We start from the raw sequence: 24,960 nt of genomic DNA, 5'->3' as shown, positions 1-24,960 counted from the left end.
GACTCCAGTATTTTGTCTTTCTGACGTTATCATTTTGACAGCTTGGCATTTTTCTTCCAAAAAACTTCCTCAAACTGTAGATGTAGTATATCACAATTTGTCTGTATTTTGTTCTTAGGACACCGGTAGTAAACAAGGAGAATATAAATACCATTTTTTGCTTTAGCTTGTAAATGCCTGCAAGTGAAAGGTGAGCCCATTCAAAGCTGAGCAAGGTGAATAGACCCTGGGACAGTGACACCACCCTGCTTGTCCCTTTCCTCTGAGGCTGCTTCTCAGGTACAATGGAGCTCACCAGAGAGCGGACCATGGAGGATACAATGATCGCAGCTGATCTTCTGCTGAGATTTATCACACATCCTGTCACTAACAACTAAAACTGATGTAGGCTGAAGTGAAATACAGCATGAATTTCAGAGACGAGTACAAAGACATAAAATTTAAGTTTAAAAAATAAAGCTCTCCCCTCTCCTCCAAAAAATGAAACTGAGGAATCTCACGATTTAACATGGTTTAACAATGATTTAGCAAATCACGCTGTGAAATAAAGTGAATTCCATAAAGCCCTGGGCCCTTCCACTTCTCCTGGAGGATGGACTAATTGTCGTTAGAGTAATTCAAGTATTTAGTATGAGTTCCAGAAAATTGTTAAACATTAATATTTGGAGTATTATATCCAGTGGCCAGAATGTTTTCAAGATGAAAATTATTAAAAAATTCTTAAATTTACTTTTATATGTTTTAAAGACAGAGGAACAAAGAGAGACACACACAGATCCATCTCGCTGCTGGTTCATTCCTCAAATGCCTGCGATGTTCTGGACTGAACCAGGCTACAGCCAGGAGCCCGGAACTCAACTGTGGTCCCCGACGTGGGTGACAGGGACACAGTTACTTGAACCATCACTGCTGCCACCTAGAGTATGCTTTAGCAGGAAGCTGGAATCAGGATCAGAGCCAGGCCTTGGACCCAAGCACACTGATATGGAACATAGGTGTCCCAAGTAGTGTCTTAACCCCTGCACCAAACGCCTGTCCCTAAATTGGACAATTATTGAAATGTTCGGATTATTTCAAGCATTTAAAAAGAGTAAATAATAAAAATATATCTCCTAATTTAGCATTTCTGTTATTTTATGGATATAGTTTGGTAGCTTGAGTGAAAGTGCTACATAGGTCTAAAAAAAGAATGACTTAGTAATCTCTTTTCTTCATTTCTCATGCCAACTTTAATTTTTATGATTTCTGGACATATAATCTTGCAGTATTTGCAATATTTATTTAAGGCACTTTGACTAAACCAATTTTTCTCTGTTTTAGGGAACTCTTAACACTTGCAAAATATGTACTTGCTGACCTTGTTTACACTGTCAACTGCTTCTCCTGAACCCTGCAAACTGTCTGCTAATCTGTACCCAACAACTTTTCCCAGAGACAGAGGGACTTAGCCAGCCAACTTCAGCAGTTAGGGTATTTCTGAGCTGCTGGGTAGAAGTGAGGAGTTAACATACTCCTCAGTCATGTTCTTTTTTTTTTCCTTTCAAAGTTGTGATAAGATATACATAGAAGAATTTGCTGTTTTAACCATTTTTAAGCATACAGTTCAATAGCATTAAGAATATTTACATTGTTCTGCATCCATTACTACCTCCTTCTCTGTAACTCTTTTTATTTACCCCAACTGAAACTCTATACCCATTAAAATATATGTCCCCATTTTTCCCTCCCTGAGCCACTGGCAGTCACCTTTATATTTTCTGTCTGTATAAATTTGAATACCCTTTGTGGCTCGTATAATTGGAATCATACAGCATTTTCTTTTTGTGAGTGGCTGATTACATTGAATATAATGTCCTCAGGGTTCACCCATGTTGTAGCGTTCTGTTTTATAGCTCAATAGTACTCTATTGTATGTAAATACCACAGTTGCTTACCTGTTCATCCATTGATAGCTGTTTGAGTGGCTTCCATCTTTTGGTTATGGTGAGTAATGTTGCCATGAACTTGAATGTACAACCACCTGTTCAAGTCCCTGCTTTTTGAGTGTAGATCCCTAAGTATAACTGCCAGATCCTGAGTTCATTCTGTGTTTCAGTTTTTGGGGGATAACCATACTGTTTTCCATAGAGGAGATACCATTTTACATTCCCACAGTAGTGCAGAAGGGTTTTACATCCTTACCAGCTTTTGTTTGCTGGAACTTTGCTTGTTTTTGATTATAGTCATACTCATGAGCGAGTGGTATCTCATTGTGGTTTTGATTCACATTTCCCTAATAATTAGTGATGCTGAGCATCTTTTCATGTGTTTATTGGCTATCTTCTTTGGAGACATCCCTGTTCAAGCTGTTTGCCTGTTTTTGAATTTATTGTTCAGATTGGGTTGTCTGTTGTTACTGTTGTTGAGTTGTAAGACACTCTTATTTCTTTTTAAATTGTGATATTTATAGTTATTTACCTTCAGCTTTTATTTTCCCACCATCAAAATGAGAATGATAGCAATAGTAACTAGCTCAGTTTATTTCATGACAAAACCTAAAAGTTCTTGCCAGATCATTTGACACAGAATGTATGCTCATTAAATGTTGTCGTATCTCACTAATTCTTGTCATTTCTCAGCAAAACCACAGAGGTTGTAGGGAAGGAGCTGGGATTTAAGCACTCAGATCAGTCTAAGCCTGGTTCTTTTTCAAAAAGATCTTTATTTATTTTCACTTTACTTGAAAGACAGGCAAAGACAAAAAACATCTGCTGGTTCTATTCTTGTTAGTTTAGCATGAGAGTTAACAGGCAAATAATTTTCTCAATCTTGTTTCTTTTTTCCAGTAGTGCTGATTTGGAAGTAAGCCAGCCTAGTCTATTTGTGTATTTTAACATTACAGGAAAGAATTCTGAACTAGTGGTGGACTAATGAGACCTTGCTATAAAGATTATTATTGCAATATCAAGCAATTTAGCTTCCTAGCTAACTGTTGGGATTATAGTAATATTTTGGTTATTGATAGTTCTACTTTAGACATATGGATCTTTCTGAACAGTATTCTCAAACTTTCATATGAGAATTCAGAAGAAAAAGTTTCTTGTCACAAGCTCAGTTATGGTGATGACAGCTCTTTTATTGAGAAGATAAAGAGATACAGGGAACAAAGCAACTCCTACCAGATGAGCAAAGAGATCCTATCCTACGTGGAGCCAGGCAGCAAACAAAACAGTCCAAAGCTCCGTTGCCAATGCTGGGCAGAAGTGTTTTGTGTTGCTTTTGTTGAGTCAAGAAATGATATCCAGTCTCTAGGGAAAACCCAGGGAAGGGCAGCTCGGGATGGTGTGCCAACACCAGGAAACCTGTTTCTAAAAGTCCAAATATAGGTGTGAAATCTCTTTAACACGTATTCGCAAAATGACATCAAACATGATTCAACCATCCATAATAGTGTCATAAATATGTAATGAAGAAGCAATGAATTATTGACAAGTGAAACAGAACTGCCACCAGTGAAATGGAGAACGAAAACACTCTGTTTTCACTTTTTATATGAAACACATATTTTATATGGCATGTGGGGTCGGCAGATCCATTTTGTAAATTCCATCAAGAGGTTAAATTGACTATTGCCAATGTAGTTTCCCAGGCTTATTTTTTGAACCTTAGTTAAAACTGGATTTTCTGTGAGAGCATTAGCCAAAATACATACCTAAAATATGTAGGTAGCACTAATCTATGGGGATAGACTCTATATAAATATGAATTTTTGGATAGATTGTGTAGCACACCTTTATACTGCTATGTAAGGAAAAAAATGTAACTACTCTTTCCTGCTGAGCATGAAAAAACATTACTACTGTAACTGGTAAAATCAGGCCTGGGCTACTCCATGCAGGACAGTCAGTACACCAGAGAGGAAAGCTGATGCAAAGAAAAAGGTTATAAAAAAAAAAACCAAACAGACAAATCAAAAAAAAAAAAAACAGGTTTACCACATGGCCACTTGGGAAGGGAAGTTAGGCTAATCCTCTGCCTGCGGCACCAGCACCCCGGGTTCTAGTCCTGGTTGGGGCGCCGGATTCTGTCCCAGTTGCTCCTCTTCCAGTCCAGCTCTCTGCTGTGGCCTGGGAGTACAGTGGAGGATGGCTCAAGTGCTTGGGCCCTGCACCCACATGGGAGACCAGGAGGAAGCACCTGGCTTCCAACGGAATAAGGAAGATCTTTCTCTCTCTCTCTAACTCTGCCTGTCAGAAAAAAAAAAAAAAAAAAAAAAAGACTGAAAGGAGAAAGGCTTCCATATCCCCACCCCTGGTTTTGTGGCACAGGGGGTTAAGCTGCTTGCAATGCTGCTGGCATCCCATGTAGAAGCAACAGTATTAGAGTACTGGTCGAGGCTGCTTGGCTTCCAATCCCTCTCCTTGCTAATGCAACTGGGAAAGCCGCAGAAGATGGCCCAAGTACTTGGGTCACTGCCACCCATGTGGGAGACCCTTATGGGTTTTCTGCTTCCTGGCTCTTGGCTTAGGCCCAGCCCAGGCCTGACTGTGGCCACTGGGGAGTGAACCAGAAGATGGAAGATCTGCTACCCCCTCCCTCCCTCTCTGTTGCTCTGCTTTTCAAATAAATAAATAAATATTTTTTTAAATAAAGGAAAAACAAGAGTTGAGGGAGGTTGTAAAACAAGTTTCTTGTAAAAAATAAAAAAAAAAAAGCTTGTTAAACAAACTTGGAAAAAAACTTGTTTCTGGGGTCAATGCCAAGGTCACTTATATGGAGGCATCTCTGAAGTGAACCTTGGCTGTTTTTTGGTTGTTGGTGGTAACTTCCTTCCTTATCCTGAGTCTACTGCTCCACCAGCTATCTCCTTACAACCAGCTTTTGAAATCCTTAGGTCGGTATCTATTTGAAAAAACATTTTGCTTAGCCATAAGATTAGCAACTAGCTTTTGTTCTTTCAAATGGGAAAAGGAAAGGAAGAGTACTTTTTAACAATGTGAATGTGCAAAGGACAAAGGGAAATGCAGTATGGTTACACTTGCATGACTGTGAATCCCCCAAATGGTCTTGTGTGTGCACAGCTTAAGCAGAGTACAGGTGGTATTTGACAGCTCATCATGTATCTTTACAGACATTGACAACAGTGGATATGTCAGTGACTATGAACTTCAGGACCTGTTCAAGGAAGCAAGCCTTCCTCTTCCTGGCTACAAGGTGCGAGAGATTGTGGAGAAAATTCTAGCCGTGGCTGACAACAACAAAGATGGCAAAATCAGTTTTGAAGAGTTTGTGTCCGTAAGTAATATCATCCTTCCTGGCTATTAATTGTTTTGCTTCAAGCAGAATTTCAACAATGGCTTTGCTAGTTTTGGTTAGATCCAGCAACAGAGGCCAGAAAAAGCACTGCTATAAAAGCGATGATGATGGGGGGGGGGGGCATTTGGCCTAGCAGTTGAGATGTTGGTTAAGACATCTGCATCCCACATGGGAGTGCCTGGGTTCGGTCTCTGGTTTTGGCTCCTGAATCCAGTTTCCTAGATCCTGGAAAGCAGCGGGGATGGCTCAAGTGGTTGGGTTTTGGCAGCTCTCATGGGAGGCTTGGATTGTGTTCCCATCTCTTGGCTTGACCTGGCTCAGGCTTAGCTGTTGTGGCAATTTGGGGTCTGAACCAAATCACTGGATGGGAATTCTCTCTCTCTGTCTGTGCGTCTGTCTGTCTTTCAAAATCTTTTTAATGGAATGATGATAACAGTTATTAGTGTAGAAATGATAATATTAGTGTAGTACCAATTCATAAAATGAAGAAAAAAGTCATTCTCAAATTGTTAGAATGGAAATCAGATTTAAATAATAGTAATTGATGCCCTAGAACAACGATAGAATACAGTGCGTATTGACCATTAATATAGTTGAATAGTTATTTATGAACTATAAAGTGTCTAGTTTTACATTTGTTATTCATGAAGCAAAAATTTGAGCTCTTCTCATTCCAGAAACTTTGCTTCGCGCTGTGAATAATGTGATGGCAAAAAGATACATGGTCCCTGCTTTCCTGGAGTTACATTTGGTAGGGGAGACAGAGTCACAGAAGTGGATAAAAGATAACTATGATAGTTGCTAAGGCAGTGTGATAGGTCTCATAAGAGTTTATAGTGGGATGAATTGAACTTGGAGGGGAGCTAGAGACCCCAGGAACTTTAGGTACCCCGAAGCTGTGAAAACTGAGCTGAGATCTGAAGAAAGATATTCAATAGAGAAAAAGGGGTTGGAGCGTATGAATAATATGGGAGGAAGGTAGAGGTGGCAGCATATGAGACACCCCGTGGTTTTAGGATGAGGGATCCTCTCAAGCAATTAATTCCTACAGCTGAGATGATGAGGAATGTAGCTAGAAAATTAAGTCAGGATCAGCTGCTGCAATCATGTGTAACCTTGTAGGATTTTTGTTTTTATTCTAAGCGATTGAAAGCCAGTGAAGTGGGAAGAATAGAGTGGGAGGAAGTGACATGACCAGATGTACATTCAAAGAAAACTGACTGAATTTCAATCTGGCCAATCTCTGAGGGGTCCAATGAGAAGGTGATTGGGAGGAGTTGTTTCTGTAAGCCTATGTTATTTCCTACAGGAGCCACCTTGTTTATGTGGTGTTTTATATATATATATATATATATATATATGATTTCATTTATTTATTTGAGACATAGAATTACAGACAGTGAGAGGGAGATACCGAGAGAAAAGTCTGCCATCCACTGGTTCATTCCCCAAATGGCCGCAATGGCCAGAGCTCAGCTGATCCGAACCCAGGAGCCAGGAGCCTCCTCTGGGTCTCCCACATGGGTGCAGGGACCTAAGTGCTTGGGCTATCTTCTACTGCTTTCCCAGGCCATAGCAGAGAGCTGGTTCAGAAGTAGAGCAGCCGGGACCACAACTGGTGCCTATATAGGATGCCAGTGCTGCAGGCGGAGGATTAACCTACTGCACCACAGCGCCGGCCCCATTTTATATACATATGTATATATAAACACACACACACACACAAATTTGAGATGATTAGGCAGGAAGATATATTCATTAAGTCATTCTTTTATCTTAAACATTTAGTCATTTCTTAGGTTTTCAGTCAAAAGATCAGGCAAGGCAAAAACAACCATTTCAGTGTGTTCAGTTTAAACTTAGCTATCATAAAATTTGTTCCAGTGATTGAAGCGCAAGCATTTGACCATTTTGTGTTATTGGTTAAATGACATGAGAGTTGCCTGCATGCACAAGCAACAAATTCAAGAGCACCTGATTAGTGTTCATTCTGGTTTCATTTCCTATAAATAAGGAAGTCCAAATAAATATCATTCATGTTGCCAAGCTTTTTATGATTGTCTGATCAAGTCTCCATTTGCTTATATTCCATTACAGCTAATGCAAGAGTTAAAAAGCAAAGATATCAGCAAAACATTCCGGAAAATAATTAACAAGCGGGAAGGGATCACTGCTATTGGGGGAACCTCATCGATTTCTAGTGAAGGCACCCAGCATTCTTATTCAGGTAACCTCCCACTGCACATTTGATCTTTTAATTATTGATTCATTCAATAAGTTCCATATTTCATCAAATCTAGGATGCTATTTATTGTGACTCATAGCATTATTTTATGTACAATTGAGGGAAAATCTACTCCAGACATAAGTGTAACATGCCATCGAATCTGAAATACATCTCACTTCACAGATGTCAAAATGAAAAACATTCGAATCACTAACATCAGTGAATTCACATTATGCGTCAGGCCCAGTGCGCATCAAAGATTAAAAACACCGAAATGGATGTTGTTTATATTTCAGCACCTGCTCTGTTTAATCATGAATTCTGAATGACTTTTTGATCCTATCGAGGCAGCTTCACTTTTAGGTTTGATCTGGGAAGGCGGAGCGGTTTACTATAAAGATTTTTTTCCCCATCTGCATTCAAAGACTCAGCTTTTATCAGGCCACCTAGTGACTGGAGAGCACAGTACGTGATTTGCTTGATCCGATAGAACCACTGGATGGTTGCCCAGTGGGAGATCCAGAGTCACCTTAACTCTTAAGATGAGACGTTGTCTTCCCCATGCTAAGCTTACTTTCCAGGGTCATCATGTCTAAGAATTTTTGGCAGAGTTCTTTTTGTTCAGATGGACATAATTGGAACTTTGTTTATTAAATTTTTTGACAAATGCCCCATTACTTTTTTCCCTCTTTCTTTGAGGTCTGACTCTTTTAGTTATCCTCAGGATTCTCTTCCTTGCTAATTGGATTTTCCTCTGGCACATTCAAATTCCTCCCGTCCATTGTATTTGGTTCCTAACCTTTTCACCTAAGGGAAGTGTGAATAAAGGCCAGGGTCTGTAACTGTTACCTCTACTCTTTTGAAAAACAGTCACCCTTTAGCTCAATTTCTGCCTATGCATTCTACTGAAATGGCTTCTAATTAAAAAGACAGAAAGCAAAAGGCCTTTTAAGGAGGTATAAAATACATTCAGCAAAGTTCTGTAATCTTAAGTACACAGGTCAATGACTTTTTACATGTGTGTATATCCATATACACAGTCTCATGGCTGCCAGTCCCCGGATCAAGATCAGGCAGAGCCTGGGTGACTCCCTCACGCTCCTAGTGGTAACTCTTCTTTCCCGGAGGTAACTGCTTTTCTGATGTCTCTCACTGTATTTTGTTTTTACTTGTTTATTGACATATGGGATAAACACAGTAAAGGTATAAAGTGCAGTGTTCTTGAGTACTTGGATTTTCCTCTGACATACTCAACTCCCTGTAATATTTTCCACTTATGAATATACCAGTGTAACCACTATGTAGTAAAATATTTAATTTTTTAAAAATAGCAGCTTTATTGAGAGATAGTTGATATCCCCTGAAATTCACCCTTTCAGATTACGCAGTTCAGCAGTTTGTCGTACATGGATTCATTGCCATGTAGTTGTTAACACTAGTTAATTTCAGGACACATCAAGGAGAAACCTCATGCTGACGAGCAGGTACTCCTCATTTCCTCCCTCCCAAAGCCTCTGTGATATTAATCTACGTTCTCTGTTTCTAGATTTGCTTATTTTAGAAATTCAGTATAAAAGGAGTAATATTGTAGTGGTCTTTCATTTGGTAGGGTCTTGCCTGGTGTTTGTTCAGATTCCATCTGTCTTGTAGCACATTTCACACCTTTCATATTGGTGGACATTCACTGTGTGGATAGCATCACGTTTGTTTATCCTTTCATCGGCCAATGGACACTTGGGTTGTTTTCACTGTTACAGTTGAGAATAATGCTACATGAACACTGGGTACACGTTTCTGTGTGGACATGCTTTGAATTCTCTTAGGTATGCATCTAAGAGCGGAATTGCTAGGTCTTTTGGTAATTCTGTGTTTACAATTTTAAAGGCTTTCCTAAACTGCCTCTTGATTATGATGGTTCCAAACTCTTCACGTCCTCACCAACATTTGTTAGTGCCCAGCTGTTTCAGAACATGGTTGTCAGTGGTTTTTCATTCTGAGTTCCCCCTTTCCCTGCCCATCTGCATCAACAGAAAACCCATTCTTTAAGTAGTTCCTTTCACAAAGCCTTTGCTTCATTACCTCAACTAGAAATGACTCTTCCTTTAAGTTCTTAAAATCCCATATGGATGAGTGGTGTGCATATTGCCTTTTTGTTGCACATCTTTCTATGTCTGTTTTATAATTACACTAAAAAATGCCTTGATGGCAGTTACAATATCTTAATGATCTTTAAATCCCTAGACTCTTAAATTCCTCTAAGGAGATGTATATGGTGAACCAAGAAGATACAAAGGCAGATTATATAAAATGGACAAGGGAAAAATATTAATAAGTATCTTTTTTAAAAAAATGCATTCCAGGCCGACGCTGTGGCTCACTAGGCTAATCCTCTGCCTGCTGCGCCAGCACACCAGGTTCTAGTCCTGGTCGGGGCGCCGGATTCTGTCCCGGTTGCCCCTCTTCCAGGCCAGCTCTCTGCTGTGGCCTGGGAGTGCAGTGGAGGATGGCCCAAGTCCTTGGGCCCTGCACCCGCATGGGAGACCAGGAGAAGCACCTGGCTCCTGGCTTCGGATCAGTGTGGTGTGCTGGCCGCAGCAGCCATTAGGGGGTGAACCAACGGCAAAGGAAGACCTTTCTCTCTGTCTCTCTCACTGTCCACTCTGCCTGTCCAAAAAAAAAAAAAAAAAAAAAAAAAAAAACATTCTGTAGTGTGTTGTCAAATACTAAAATAAATTCTGTAATGAAAAAAATTTTTAATGCTTGTTTACAGCTGTTCTTACTGGCTTTATAGGCCCCTGAAAGCAGTATATGTAGACTAGCTGAAAAAATGGATCAGAGAATGTTTCTTAAAAGATATGTTGTGCACTGTTTTTTGTATTTTTAGTAACTGTGTGTGTGTGTGTGTGTTTGTATGATAAATTAAATTTGGAGAGTACCTGCCACAGATCCCCTTAGGAAAATTATCTAATTCTAGGAACTAGTGTAACAATGGGATAAAACAGCTCACTATATGCCACCCTGTGATGGAAATGGAGGTTAATTACTTTGAGGATTTATGTTGTTAAATTATTTGTATTTGTAGAGTAGTATTAAAACATAGAATGTATCTACTTTATATTTTCCCCGTTTTCCCTATGGAATAGTCCATTTTCTGCCCAAAGTGGATGATCAAGGTGGCCAAGAGTAGATCTAAATTCGTGTTGGTTTTCTTATAGTAAAAATTCCACAGCAATGAAGCTGCCTTATTCATTGGAACAAGTCTTGCTTGAAGTCAGTATTTCAGTTATAAACCAAAAAAGTTAGAGTGCACTAAATGTTGGGACAGTGAAATTTATTGTCATGGGTATTTATTTTTTCCCCTTATTTAAAGAAATAGAACTTAAACTTGTACTTTTTGACTTCTGATTGTCGACACCTAACTCATTAACTTTCGTGAGCTATTTGTATTTGGAAAGATTTTAGAATCAAACTGAATATTTATTATGTTCATTTAAGAGATAAGCCTTCCTCTTCCCTAACATGTTGGATGAGAAAGTGGAATAGATCCCTACTCCTCCTTTACCCAAACCCTTCAGTGTTTCGGTAGAGTTTTAATAATAGTTAACTTCCTCAAGCAAAAATTTTAAAGCACGTTTTCATAGTGTGATAAATTTGGTGAAATAAGGTTTGTGTACAAGATTCTTTTTGTTTTCAGAGGAAGAAAAAGTGGCCTTTGTTAACTGGATAAACAAAGCCCTGGAGAATGACCCTGACTGTAAGCACCTCATACCCATGAATCCCAATGACGACAGCCTTTTCAAGTCACTTGCCGATGGCATCCTTCTTTGGTGAGTTGAGCGTTAAGTTAAGGGTACAATGTTCCTGTTCATGAGCATTCCATAAAAACTACAGTTCAGGAGCTGGCATTGTGGTGTAGCAGATAAAGCCTCCGCCTGTGATGCCAGCATCCCATATGGGATCCACTTTGTGTCCCAGCTGTGGCACTTCCAATTCAGCTCCCTGTGAATGGCCTGGGAAAGCCGCAGAAGATGGCCCACACCCATATGGGAGACCCGAATGAAGCGCCTGGTTCCTGGCTTTAACCTGGCCCAGACCTGGCCATTGTGGCTATCTGGGGAGTGAAGCAGTAGATGAAAGATCTCTCTCTCTGTTTCTCCCTCTGTCTCTCTAACTCTGACTTTCCAATAAAAATAAATATTTAAGAAATCCAAAACAAAACTATAATTCAGCAAATCCACTGTCTTTTGGAATTAGTAGCTACCAATCGAAGGAAAGATTTGTATTGTATAGAAAATAAGTACTGCTGGGGCTGGTGCTGTGACACAGCAGGTTAAGCCACTGCCTGTAGAAGTCCTGGCTCCTGGATTTGGCCTGGCCCAACCCTAGAGTGAAACAGTGAACAGAAGCTCTTTCTTATTTAAAAAAAAAAAAAAAAAGTAGTACTGTATGTTTTCCAAAATTTTCTTCAAATATAATCCTATATTTTTCTCTTGCCTTTTATTCTATTACCATAATAATGCCAGGAAACTACTGAGTTATTCCTTTGATGCATCTAGAATGTTCACAGAACTTCTTTCTTCACTTCTCAATAGGGGAGTCTTGATTATTGACTGGGACTGGGACAGGAACATGAGGGCATGTAAAAGGAAGGTGTATGTTAATGTTCCCAAATGAAAATCATGAGTTAATCCAGCCTTGCCTCTTTGCGGTGTGTTTCTGCTCTCTGGATTGGGAACTCACTAAGGGTATATCTTTATTTTGTATCTATTAGAGTTCCAGCATTTGTTTTTCCAAAGCACACTGTTGTTTTTAAAGTTTATGAAAACACGGAAAACAATAAAAAAAGAAAATAACCATCATAAATATTCTTACCACCCATAATTAACTCTGATTAACATCTGGCACATTGTTTCAGGTTCTTTTCTGTGTTTTTCCCTAAAAAGAAAAAAAAAAACTACCCATGAGTATAGGATTTCAATTTTTAGGACATTATGTGTAAGATGTACTTGACTTCCACCTGCAAGTCCAATCCCTTCTTCTGAGCATCAGAGAAATTCCTATTATGAATTGAAAGAGTGTTTTCCTTTGTTTTAAGAGATAAAATATATTCTAAAATATAGTGGCAGAATTCATATTAATTTCTTTTTAAAATTTGAATAATTGAAGCCTGAAGAAAAATGAAGTCTGTGGCTCCTTAATTCTAATGGTGTTGATATTTCATGAAACATGGTTTCTGGAGGATTTGTTGACATTTTAGGCTGCTGGATATTGCTGTACATTAGGTGAAACAAAGAAGACACAGGCCGGCGCCGCGGCTCACTAGGCTAATCCTCTGCCTGCGGCGCCGGCACCGCTGTTTCTAGTCCCAGTTGGGGCGCCGGATTCTGTCCAGGTTGCTCCTCTTCCAGGCCAGCTCTCTGCTGTGGCCCGGGAAGGCAGTGGAGGATGGCCCAGGTCCCTGGGCCCTGCACCAACATGGGAGACCAGGAGGAAGCACCTGGCTCCTGAATTTGGATCGGCGCAGCGTGCCAGCTGCAGCGCGCCAGCTGTAGTGGCCATTTGGGGGGGTGAACCAATAGAAAAAGGAAGACCTTTCTCTCTGTCTCTCTCTCTCACTGTCTAACTATGTAAAAAAAAAAAAAAAAAAAAAAAAAAGGAAAAGAAGAAGAAGAAGACACATAAAATACAGGATGGTTAAAGGAATGCAGAATGCTGCTATAATGAGTGATGAATTTGTTTTAGGATGGGGAATAGTTCATAGATTTTAAAAATTGAGTTCCAGACATGAATTATAGTTTAATATTTAAAAGAAATGAATTGCACTTACTTTTCAAAATTTAACTATCTTGTCTTCTTACAAAAATAAACCACAAACATTTCTAGGAATATTAAATGAAATTATTTTTATTTTTTCTTTAGCAAAATGATCAACTTATCTGAACCAGATACAATTGATGAAAGAGCCATTAACAAGAAAAAACTCACCCCTTTCACTGTTTCTGTAAGTATTTGCCCTTTGCTAGTACTCATGTTACTGAAATGCAAAATGTAAGGCCTTTGTTAATGGAAGTTTGGACCTACATAACAAATTTGATTTGATGTAATTTTATTTTCCTATAATAACAGTGGGTTTCCATTGAATAAAAATTCGACTGCATGTTGTAATTAATGAAATTAAAATTTGAAGTATTTGAATCAATTTACTTAAATTAATAATTAAATCAATAAATTAATTTTATAGTATTATAATTATTGAGTTAATGACATGTATTTGATGCAAGTGTTCTTGTTGGTTGATTTTTAAAAGAACATTGTATAGTTTTATCATGTTTTACTATTTTATAAAACTTTTAAATATCCTTTTTGTACTGGATTGTCCTGTACTCAGCTTCTCTGTATAGATCTTGTTGAAGTCCAGGAATGTGGGGCTGGCGCTGTGATGTAGTAGGCTAAGGCTCTGCCTATGGTGTCTGCATCCCATATGGGCGCTGATTCGTGTCCCAGCTGCTCTTCTTCCAGTCCAGCTCTCTGCTAATGGACTAGGACAGCAGTGGAAGATGGCCCAAGTGCTTGGGCCACTGCATCCACCTGGGAGATCCATAAGAAGCTGATGGCTCCTAGTTTCAGATCAACCCAGTTCTGGCCATTGTGGCCATTTGGGGAGTGAACCAGCAGATAGAAGACCTCTCTCTCTGTCTCTCCCTCTGTCTTTAACTCTGCCTCTCAGATAAATAAATACATCTTTAAAAACAAAAAGTCCATGAATGTATAGTTACCACACTTTTCCCACTAGACCAATCCATGGATATTAATATTTACTGAGTAATTACTAGATACCAGTCACCTAGTAATGATTTTGCAAATGAGGAAACTGAGGCACTGGTGAGTTATACATATCACTGTACTCTACAGCTACGCTCATGTGTTGGTAGTAACAACCTCTATTTAATATGTGGTCATAACCATAGCTAGTAAAATTGAGCAATGGCTGAACGGTTTCCTTCATTTGGCAAATGTAATTCTTGATTTTGTTAAAAATGTTAGGGGGGCCGGTGTTGTGGCATAGCAGGTATAGCCGCCGCCTGCAGTGCCGGCATTCCATATGGGTGCTGTTTCGAGACCCGGCTGCTCCACTCCCCATCCAGCTCTCTTCTATGGCCTGGGAAAGCAGGAGAAGATGGCTCAAGTGCTTCAGCCCCTGCACCCACGTGGGAGACCCGGAAGAAGCTCCTGGCTCCTGGCTTCAGATCGGCACAGCTCTAGCCATTGCTGCCAATTGAGGAGTAAACCAGCAGATGGAAGACCTCTCTCTCTCTCTCTCTCTCTGTCTGCCTCTCCTTCTCTCTCTGTGTAACTCTGACTTTCACATAAATAAATAAATAAATAGTTAGGACTCTGCTGTAGGAAGCAGGAACCTTAGGGCAGTGATACCCGGTTCGTCATGGATCTCCAGGAAATTCCCCCATTTGCCGTCACCTGTGAGAAGTACAGAGTTGACCACGAGGCTTCTTGCCTGCCACCCTTGCCATTAGGTCAGTTATGTTGCACATGTCTACTGCCGTTCTTAAAGAAGCCCATTCTCAATTGCAAAAAACTATCTTCTGTCACACTTGCACAAGGATCTTTATCCAATATCCATGATTATTGACTTACTCATGTCCATATTATTTTACAATACATGTGTCACACAATTTTTGATGATACTAAATCTGAAATACAGCACTTCTTATGTTATATACATTTATTGTTTGGTTTTACTGAAAATACTTGAATACAGTACAATAAGAACTTTTTTTAAAATCTGTAAGTATTTGCAATACTATAGGTTCGATCTGAGGGACTAAGTATTATGTAACTTTACTTTTAGAGATACCATTCGTGAGCGATATGAGTGATAGCCTAAGCCTGTAGCATACTTGAAAGAGCGTTCTAATGTGGAATGAGAAAAGATTGGAAGTGTCGAGAGGGGGCTTAGTGTGGACATTCCGTCTGTGTTGTTTGTTCAGGATTTTAGAGCTTTAGGAAGAAGCCTGCTAGAAAGCTAGCTTTAGATGAAGATTTATCCTCCAGAAGCCTAATCCGTTATAAGATTGCAAGATTGTGATGATACAGTTTTTCGCCTTATCATGATAATATTTTTGTGGTATCATGAAGAGAAAGATGAAAGGATGAAAGCGTTGGCGTTGTGGTGCAGCGGTTAAGCCTCCACCTGTGACGCCGGCATCCCGTATGGGGGGGCTGTTCAGGTGCTGGCTGCTCTGCTTCTGATCCGGCTCCCGGTTAATGAATGTGGGAAAGCAGCAAAAGTTGGCCCCTGCTACCCACGAAGGAGACCCCAGTGGAGTTCCAGGCTCCTAGCTTCAGTCTGGGGTCATAGCCATTTGGAGAGTGAGCCAGTGGATGCAAGATTTGTTTCTCTGCGTGTGTGTGTTACTCTGCCTTTCAAATAAAAAATAATAAATCTTAAAAAAGTGTTGTACAATAGTTATGGAAGCAAAGCAAAGGAACAGAACAAGTAATTAAGATAAAGACTCATTTATGATCTTGTATTCTTTCTCATCTTTTTTCTTCTACCCAGTGTGCTACAGAACTGCACTATTATACTTGTTTAATTGAAAAAAAAAAACAATTATATGAATAAGACTGCAAAACAGATGGTAGTTATTTGGTAACTTACAAGTCAGGAAAGCAGCACAAGACTGGCTATAGGAAATTGAATCTGTCCATTAAAGTATGTTTAAAAATGCTATGAATATACTCACGTACATACAAAGGAAATATGTCTATATCTTATAGTTACAGATGTATACAAATGTATACACACATCTACGGCCTTAATTTTACCTTACATACAATTATAGTTTAGGTAGGGAAAACATGATGAATCTTACTTGAATATGCCTATTGAAATAAAAGTCATTATGTGCAAAATAAGCATGAAATCTGAATAAAAAAAATCATGCTTTTATTCTTACTAACCCAATAACATAGCACAACCCATTAAGAATCATTAGCAAAAGTGTACTCATCTGGAATTGAATGTTTATGGGAAATGAAAATTTGCAAATAAAGGAAATTTAAAGTACATATTTGAGATGGCTAGTAAAATTGGATAGTTAATTTAAATGGAAGGGACATAGAAACCATCTAAAATAATGGTATACATTTTTCTGCTTGGTAGGGTTGGCTTTATCTTGGACAGTCAGTTCACTGATGCACACACACACACACACACAAAGGTGAGAATGAATGGCTAATCCCAGATAAATTTCCAGCTTTAGACACTAGCAGCTGTCTTATTCCCTACTAAATGTTGTATTTTACCATTTTCTTGAAGAATGCACATTGCATCCACTGGTTCAGATGGCTGCAACAGCCAGAGCTGAGCCAGGCTGAAGCCAGGATCCAGGAGCTTCTTGTGGATCTCCCATGTGTGTAGCAGGGACTCAAGCTATTGGGCCATCATCTACTGCTTTTCCTAGGCCATCAGCTGGGAGCTGGATCGGAAGAGGAGCAGCTGGGATACAAACCAGCACTCATATGGGATGCCAGTGTTGCAGGCAGCAGCTTTATCCACTAAATATAAGTGGCCCTTCAGTCCATTTATAGAAGCTCATTACTTCTAAGATATTTGATGTGTTTGTAAAGCCAACATTTTAAAATTAACATCAAAAGCTGGTTGTCCTGTGTATCCTCAACACCACCTATTGATAAGGCAAGCTGAGTTTACTGTGTATGGCAGCAGTAGAAGGCATCATCTGTGATTTGTCAGTGTCTTGGAATTGGGAAGATGAAGGCAGAATTTGTGAAATGGAATTGTGACTTTAAGGGGCTTGTGGTTTAGGGAGCTGTGGCTTACTTGTGAGAGAGGGAGGAGAGAATAACCTAATCAGGTAAGGATCTTGATAGGACAGTGGAAGTAGCAAGGGGAGGATTTCAAGGTAAGAAAGTCAAAGAATCTTAGGATATTAGCCATACATTGGTGTTTCCCATTGAAGCGTTAATGTCTCTTTGAGGTAGTGCTTCCAATGAAAAGTCACACCTTTTGCCAGGCCTCAAGACTCCTAGAGAGTAAAATGCTAATGAAGATAGAGGAATAGCAAAGTCGTGCCTGTGAAGACAAGAGGAAAAGCAGATAAAATCATGTGAATGTAGACAGTCAGGTGAGGTTTCGGTTGTCAGTGTTCAGGCGGAGAATAGTGGTGGAAGGTGTTTGTTCTTACTACTTATTACAATCAGTTTAGTGAAATGTTATCTTTTGACCATAGTGTCATGCTGTCTGTGCATATGAAATGGGTTAATGTGATATTAACATTATTACTAGAATGATTTCCGGGGTAGTCCTTTCGACTGCTCATGCATCCTGAGGCATCACGAGGAGCAAACATCCTTTATGCTCTCAGAAGAAAAGATGTAAAAATATAAGCGGTCAAACCTACTTTGGCAGAAACTGTATTTTGAAAGTTATATTGACTTGAGTTGAGGCATCTTTTAAAAGAGATTTTATTTATTTATTTCAAAGAGTTGCAGAGAGAAAAAGAGAGAGAGAGAGAGAGAGAGAGAGAGAGAGATCTTCCATCTGCTGGTTTACTCCCCTCATGGCCACAATGGCAAGGGCCAGGCCAAGCCAAAGCCAAGAGCCGGAAGCTTCATCCGGTCTCCCATGTGGGTGGCAGGGGCCCTAACACTTGGGCATCCTCCGCTGCCTTTCCCAGGTCATTAGTAAGGAGCTGGGTTGGAAGTGGAACAGCTGGGACACAAATCGGTGCCCATATTGAATGCCAGTATCACGGACAGTGGCTTTACTTGCTATACCACAACGCCAACCCCAATTTAAGTCACTTAAATATTAAAATATTAAAAATCTTCCAAAAGTTGCATAAAATATGTATAGTTTACTGACAGTGTCTTCATATTTATGTTGATTTGTAGTGAATTATGTTATAAAAATATTGAAGAGTTATCTTGTCGTCCTGCTGAGTTGGGGAGAATTATATTTAAAAGACGTTACTGGGATGGCCATTTAGTCAGTGGTTAAGCCACTGGTTAAGGTGCCTGCACCTTGCATAGTGGTACCTAGGTTCTATTTCTGTCTCTGGCTCCAATTCCAGCTTCTTGCTAATGCAGTCCCTGGGAAGCAGCAGTGATGGTTCCTGCTACCTACATGGGAAACCTAGAATGAGTTCCTGGTTCCTGGCTTTGGCCTGGCCTAGTCCTAGCCATTGAAGGCTTTTGAGGAGTGAACCCACAGATGGGAGTTCTTTCTGTCTCTCTGAACTCTTCAGCAGATGGAAAACCTTTCTCTCTCTCTGTCTCCCACCCCCACTCTATAATTCTGCCTTTAAAAATAAATAAAATAAATCTTTAAAAAAAAGAACTCTCAAATTTAAAAAAATGTAAGAACATTGCTTAATACCACTGTAAAAAATTTAATTCTGAATGCTTACTTAAAATACCTCAGACTTATTCCCAAGAGATAAATTCATTTACTTGGAGCCCAAGGAAGATAATTGCTTCAGCATGCTGTAAGAGAAAGCCACTGAAATAGTCACTATGCTTTGAAAACCGGTAGGCATAGCTGCTGTTCTTACCAACATTAAATAGTTGCTGTTATTACCACTGCACAATAGTGGTGGTGTAGCATGGTGAGGGGATGGATGGGCTCTGGAGACCCCCAGGACCATAGCCCAGCTTTGCCGCCCTCTAAGCTATTGGTGCCTGAGTAAAATCCATCTTTATATTTGCTTTTAATAGTCTGTCAATCGGAAATCTAGTTGTACATAATTTTTATGAAACGCTTCCAAATGGGGTTTTAAGAGAGGAAAAAAGATCATTAACCAAAAACTGATAAACTGACAGTACTGAAATTTCTAGAGGAGTATGGCATAAAATATATTTCTATAACATGATAAAATAATTTCTTCTTTCCTTATTTTTATGAATATGCAACTTCCTATGAAAATATAGGGAAGGGAAATGATTCAGGAGCCAGGAGCTCCATCCAAGTCTCTCACGTGGGTGGCAGGGATCCAAGTACTTGGGCCATCAGTTGCTGCCTTCCCAAGCACAGTGGCAGGAGAATGCATTGGAAGCACAGCAGCCAGAACTTGAACCAGGCAGTCTGATATGTGATGTGGGTGTCCCAAGCAGCGTGTTAACCCATTGCATTGCAGTGCTCACTCCCTGTGATTTTTTTGTGGTAGTGGTATTTTGGTTGTATGAATCTAAAATGTCTGCAACCCATTGTTTCTTTTTTTTTTTTTTTTAAAGATTTACTTTACTATTTGAAAGACAGAGTTACAGAGAGAGGTAGAGCCAGAGAGAGAGAGGTCTTCCATCCGCTGGTTCACTCCCCAAATGACTTCAATGGCCAGAGCTGGGCCTATCAGGAGCCAGGAGAAAGGAGCTTCCTCCGGGTCTCCTCTGTGGGTGCAGGGGCCCAAGGATGTGGGCCATCTTCTGCTTTCCCAGGCCATAGCAAAGAGCTGGATCAGAAGAGGAGTAGCTGGGACTCAAACTGGTGCCCACATGGGATGCTAGCGCTACAGGCTGGGGCTTTAATCTGCTGCACCACAGCACTGGTCCCTATTGTTTCTTAAATGAACCTGAAAAAGCACTTCCTCACATGCATTTTTCTTTTGACCATTTAGGAAAATTTAAACCTAGCCCTGAATTCCGCCTCTGCCATTGGTTGCACAGTAGTCAACATCGGCGCACAAGACCTCAAAGAAGGAAAACCTCACTTGGTCTTGGGACTTCTCTGGCAGATCATCAAAGTTGGTCTTTTTGCTGATATTGAGATTTCCAGAAATGAAGGTAAGATCCCCAAAAATCTTTCCTCTTCCTTGGCGCCTCCTCACAGTGGGAAGAGTTGACATGTGAGTGTTTTCCTCTCAGCTTTGATCGCCTTGCTAAACGAAGGCGAGGACCTCGAGGAGCTGATGAAGCTTTCTCCCGAGGAGCTGCTGCTGCGATGGGTGAACTACCACCTGACCAACGCAGGCTGGCCCACCATCAGCAACTTCAGCCAAGACATTAAGGTCGCGATTTTAATGTTGAAGTTTGACTGTGGGATGTCCAAAGAAAGATGTAGGATATACAAGTGAAGGGACGTCAGGCTTAAATTCGAATTGAGTTCACAAGGTCACAGGGTAGAGAATAATTAGTATTTCTCTGTCTGAAGTAAATCTCCCAGTTATAGTCACAAAATCTTTTAAAAGTTATTTATTTAGAAAGTTGGAGTTACAGAGAGAGGGGATATACACACACACACACAAACGGAGGGAGGGAGGGAGGGAGAGAGGTCTTCCATCCGCTGGTTTACTCCCCAAATGGCCGCAATGGCCAGGGCTGGGCCAGACCAGACTGAAGCCAGGTGCCAGGAGCTTCATCCGGGTCTCCCACGTGGGTACAGGGCCCCAGGCACTTGGGCCATCTTCTGCTGCTTTTCCCAGGCCATTAGCATAGAATTGGATAGGAAGTGGAGCAGCTGGGACACAAACTGGCGCCCATATAGAATGCCGGCATCGCAGGTAGTGGCTTTACTCACTACACCACAACGCTGATCCCTCACAAAATCCTTTTAAAAAAATAAATGGATTTGTTGGCTTTTAATAAGACAACAACTGTGAGGGGTAGAAAGTGTTAGTCTCAGCAAATTATTCTTTTCCGTTTTATATGCCGCAGGCCCACTAAATTCTAACGAGGATGTCAGTTCATTAATTTGGACTGAGAATTTACAACTGTTTGCTGGACTGGAGGCCTTTGGGATTCTGACCAGTTAACAGTCTTATTCCCACTTTGCCAATAGCCAGCTAACTTACCAAGTGAGTGGAAGGCATATATAACAGTAGGCCAAAGGTATCTCTGTCACAGTAGCTTGAAATACCTCCCTCTCTGCTGGGAGAGCCCTGCCAAGGAATCTGTAACATTCACTTCTCCCTGTCAGCAGCTCTCCCATCATCACTTCTGGGATGGCCATTGCCAACCTGGGGAACTGTGACTTTCTCCCTCTCCATGCTTCCCCCTAACCCCTCCAAGAGCAGCCTGGGAAAAAGAGTCGTGCTGGCTCTAATTCACATTCCTTTTTAGAGCTATTAACACCTTCAGTCAGGGTATGGGTTTGCCATAATGTTCTAAGTCTTATTCTCTGAAGCAGTACTGTGTCTCTGCTTTCTTCTAGCATATGCTGACTTAAAATAATTTGATCTTGATGTTTCTTTTATTCTGAATGCTCTTAGAATTCAATTCATCAGATATTTTTCAATTGCCTCCTGTGAGGCTTATGCCAGTCAGGAAGGATGCAAAGACTCAGCTTTTTTTTTTTTTTTTTTTTTTTTTTTGACAGGCAGAATGCACAGTGAGAGAGACAGAGAGAAAGATCTTCCTTTTCCGTTGGTTCACCCCCCAGTTGCGCTGATCCAAAGCCAGGAGCCAGGTGCTTCTCCTGGTCTCCCATGGGGTGCAGGGCCCAAGTACTTGCCTTCCCGGGCCATAGCAGAGAGCTGGACTGGAAGAGGGGCAACCGGGACAGAATCCAGCACCCCGATGTGCTGGCGCCACAGGGGGAGGATCAGCCTATTGAGCTGCGGCTCCGGCCAGACTCAGCTCTTAAGAAGCTTACCAGGGGGCTGGCGCTGTGGGGCAGTGGGTTAATGCCCTGGCCTGAAGCACTGGCTATCCCATATGGGCACCAGTTCTAGTCCCACCTGCTCCTCTTCCAGTCCAGCTCTCTGCTATGGCCTGGGATAGCAGTAGAAGATGGCCCAAGTCCTTGGGCCCCTACACTCATGTGGGAGACCCGGAGGAAGCTCCTAGCTTCTGGCTTCGGATTGGTGGAGCTCCAGCTGTTGCGGCCATCTAGGGAGTAAACCAGTGGGTAGGAGACCTCTCTCCCTCTCTCTCTGTCTCTACCTCTCTCTGTAACTTTGTCTTTCAAATAAATCTTTAAAAAAAAAAAAAAAAGCTTACCAGTTGTACAGGGAGACAAACATCTGGTATATGCACATGTTAGTGATTTGTTATTGTAAGATCATACAAAACTCACTAGCTTAAAATAATGTTTTGTTGTTTTTCATAACTTTGTGGGTTGCTGAAGCTTGGTGAGGTGGTTCTTCTGCTTCCTATGGTTTTGGCTGGGACCATTAACTCAGTTACACTCAGCAGGCAGCTAGCTGGGCTCATCTGGAAGGTGCACAAAGGCGTCAGTCCCGTGTCTACCTCGGCGCTCTACTACAAGGCCTTTTCCCAGGGCTAATTCCTCGCAGCAGGACAGTCTTAGGTAGTTGAATGTGTGACATGGGGGTTAACTTTAATAGGGAGGAGATAGGAGCTCTTGAGGTTTGGGTGTGGAAACCCCAGAACATCACCTCCATAGTACTCTATTGGTCAGGGAGAGTCACAAGCCAGTTCAAATTAACAGGGAGGAGAGGTTGCCTCTGCCTGTTGATGGATGGAGCTACATGTATGTGCAGAGAATTATGACAGCCATCTTTGGAGAGGACAACTTTGGAGGATTTAATACAACGTGGTCGAGTTTATTTACAGAGGTGGGCAAAGGATGTTAGGTAATATAGAGGAGGGTACTTAGTTTACTCTAGGGAAAACCAGGGGAGCCTTCCAGAAGATAATACGTGACCTGATTCTTCAACTGATGCTGACGTTTGGAGATGTTATTAAATGAAAAAGGTGAGAGAGGTTATTCCATGTGTAGGGAGCAGCATTACCATAAGATCTGCGGTATGAAATGTGTTGTCTGGATGCTCTGAAATGTGATATAGCATAGTGCATTCAGGAACCTACAAGTAATTCTGTATTAGTAAAGTTTCTAAGTTCTTATTCTATTCTTCAAGATAGAGGTTATTACCTCAGTTTGAACACTTTTTTACTAAACTCGGTGATGATTTTACTCATTTAAAAATGTGCTTTCTTATTTTTTTCTTGAAGGATTCAAGAGCCTATTTTCATCTGCTTAATCAGATTGCCCCTAAGGGTGACAGGGAAGATGGACCTGCTATTGCCATCGATCTTTCAGGATTTAATGTGAGTGTCATTTCTATTTTTTGTATATTGTAGCAACATATTCATAGCATAAATTGACCTTTTTTAGCACTTTCAAGTGTACAATTCAATGGCATCCAGTATATTCATATCATCATATAACTATTACCACTGTCTATTTCTAGAACTTTTTCATCATCCAACTCTGTACCTCATCCGCAATAACTTCCCATTCCTCCTCTGTCCAACAACTGGTATTCACTGTTCTTATGACCATGAATTTGATTGGTGCACGCGGTGCGGTGAAATTTACGGTGGAATTCCCTACAGGCAGCATTTCCTGGGGAAGTCCTCGGCCCTTTCTCAAAGCTTGGTCCTTTGCTTTTCCAAAGTTTTGTCATAAGCTAGGCTCCAAGACTGCGTTCTAAGCCACTGACTGTCATGACTAAAGAAAGAGAATTGCAGAAATCTGACTTGGAGGGTTTTATGGACTCAGTCCAAAAAAAAATCCACATTCCCCTGAAATGCAAAAGGGACCAAGACGCTTTTATGACTGTCAAGGTTTACCAGGAAAGGGAATAGCAAGCTGTTCCTAGATTAGTATGCAATTGATTATCAGTTCTATTAGCTTACACTTAGGAATACATAAAATAACTAGTAATTGCTAGTATTTATGGTGCAGAAACAATCAACACAGATCCTGACCCACTTAACACATTTCCTAGGAAGCCCTTTCTTTTAGCTTAGGTTGTAAATACTAAGGATGGTTCTATCTAAATACTAAAATCTGGCCTATAGATAGTATGAAAATTGTTAAGGACTTAAAGCATAGTATTGGCAATATTTGATTTTGAAGTTAACTTGAGTCAATGCTAATTGACTATATTTTACATTTTTATAATGAACGATCTCGGAAACAGTATTATGAAACTATTGCTCCGGCGCCACAGCTCGATAGGCTAATCCTCCGCCTGCGGCGCCGGCACACCAGGTTCTAGTCCTGGTTGGGGCGCTGGATTCTGTCCCAGTGGCCCCTCTTCCAGGCCAGCTCTCTACTGTGGCCCGGGAGTACAGTGGAGGATGGCCCAAGTCCTTGGGCCCTGCACCCCGTGGGAGACCAGGAGAAGCACCTGGCTCCTGGCTTTGGATCAGCGCGGTGCGCTGGCCGCAGCGGCCATTGGGGGGTGAACCAACGGAAAAAAGGAAGACCTTTCTCTCTGTCTGTCTCTCTCTCACTGTGCACTCTGTCAAAATAAATAAATAAATAAATAAAGCTATTGCAACATTTGTAAATTATTTTTTTAAAGATTTATTTATTTATTTGAAAGGCAGAGTTACAGAGAGGCAGAGGCAGAGGGAGAGGGAGAGAAGTCTTCCATCCTCTGGTTCACTCCCCAAACAGCGCTGTTGCCAGCCCTCCACTTTGCCGACATCCCTTA

At 40.8% G+C, this 24,960-nt stretch overlaps 1 protein-coding gene across 2 annotated transcripts in view; it reads left to right on the top strand.

Annotated features, from left to right (window-relative positions):
* PLS1 (plastin 1) overlaps positions 1-24,960 on the top strand; it is a 142,396-nt gene that overhangs the window by 89,228 nt on the left and 28,208 nt on the right. For both annotated transcript variants that reach the window (XM_002716570.5, XM_070072688.1), the window contains 7 exons: positions 5,111-5,274; positions 7,393-7,522; positions 11,217-11,349; positions 13,442-13,523; positions 20,173-20,338; positions 20,420-20,562; positions 23,468-23,563. In XM_002716570.5, the coding sequence (XP_002716616.1) occupies positions 5,111-5,274; positions 7,393-7,522; positions 11,217-11,349; positions 13,442-13,523; positions 20,173-20,338; positions 20,420-20,562; positions 23,468-23,563 (914 nt within the window). The remainder of the gene's footprint in view (positions 1-5,110; positions 5,275-7,392; positions 7,523-11,216; positions 11,350-13,441; positions 13,524-20,172; positions 20,339-20,419; positions 20,563-23,467; positions 23,564-24,960) is intronic.

The sequence above is a fragment of the Oryctolagus cuniculus genome, chromosome 4 (genome assembly GCF_964237555.1).
Source record: "Oryctolagus cuniculus chromosome 4, mOryCun1.1, whole genome shotgun sequence".
NCBI lineage: Eukaryota > Metazoa > Chordata > Mammalia > Lagomorpha > Leporidae > Oryctolagus > Oryctolagus cuniculus.
The sequence above is the reverse complement of the archived record's forward strand: the minus strand, read 5'-3'. Positions and strand labels throughout refer to the sequence as shown.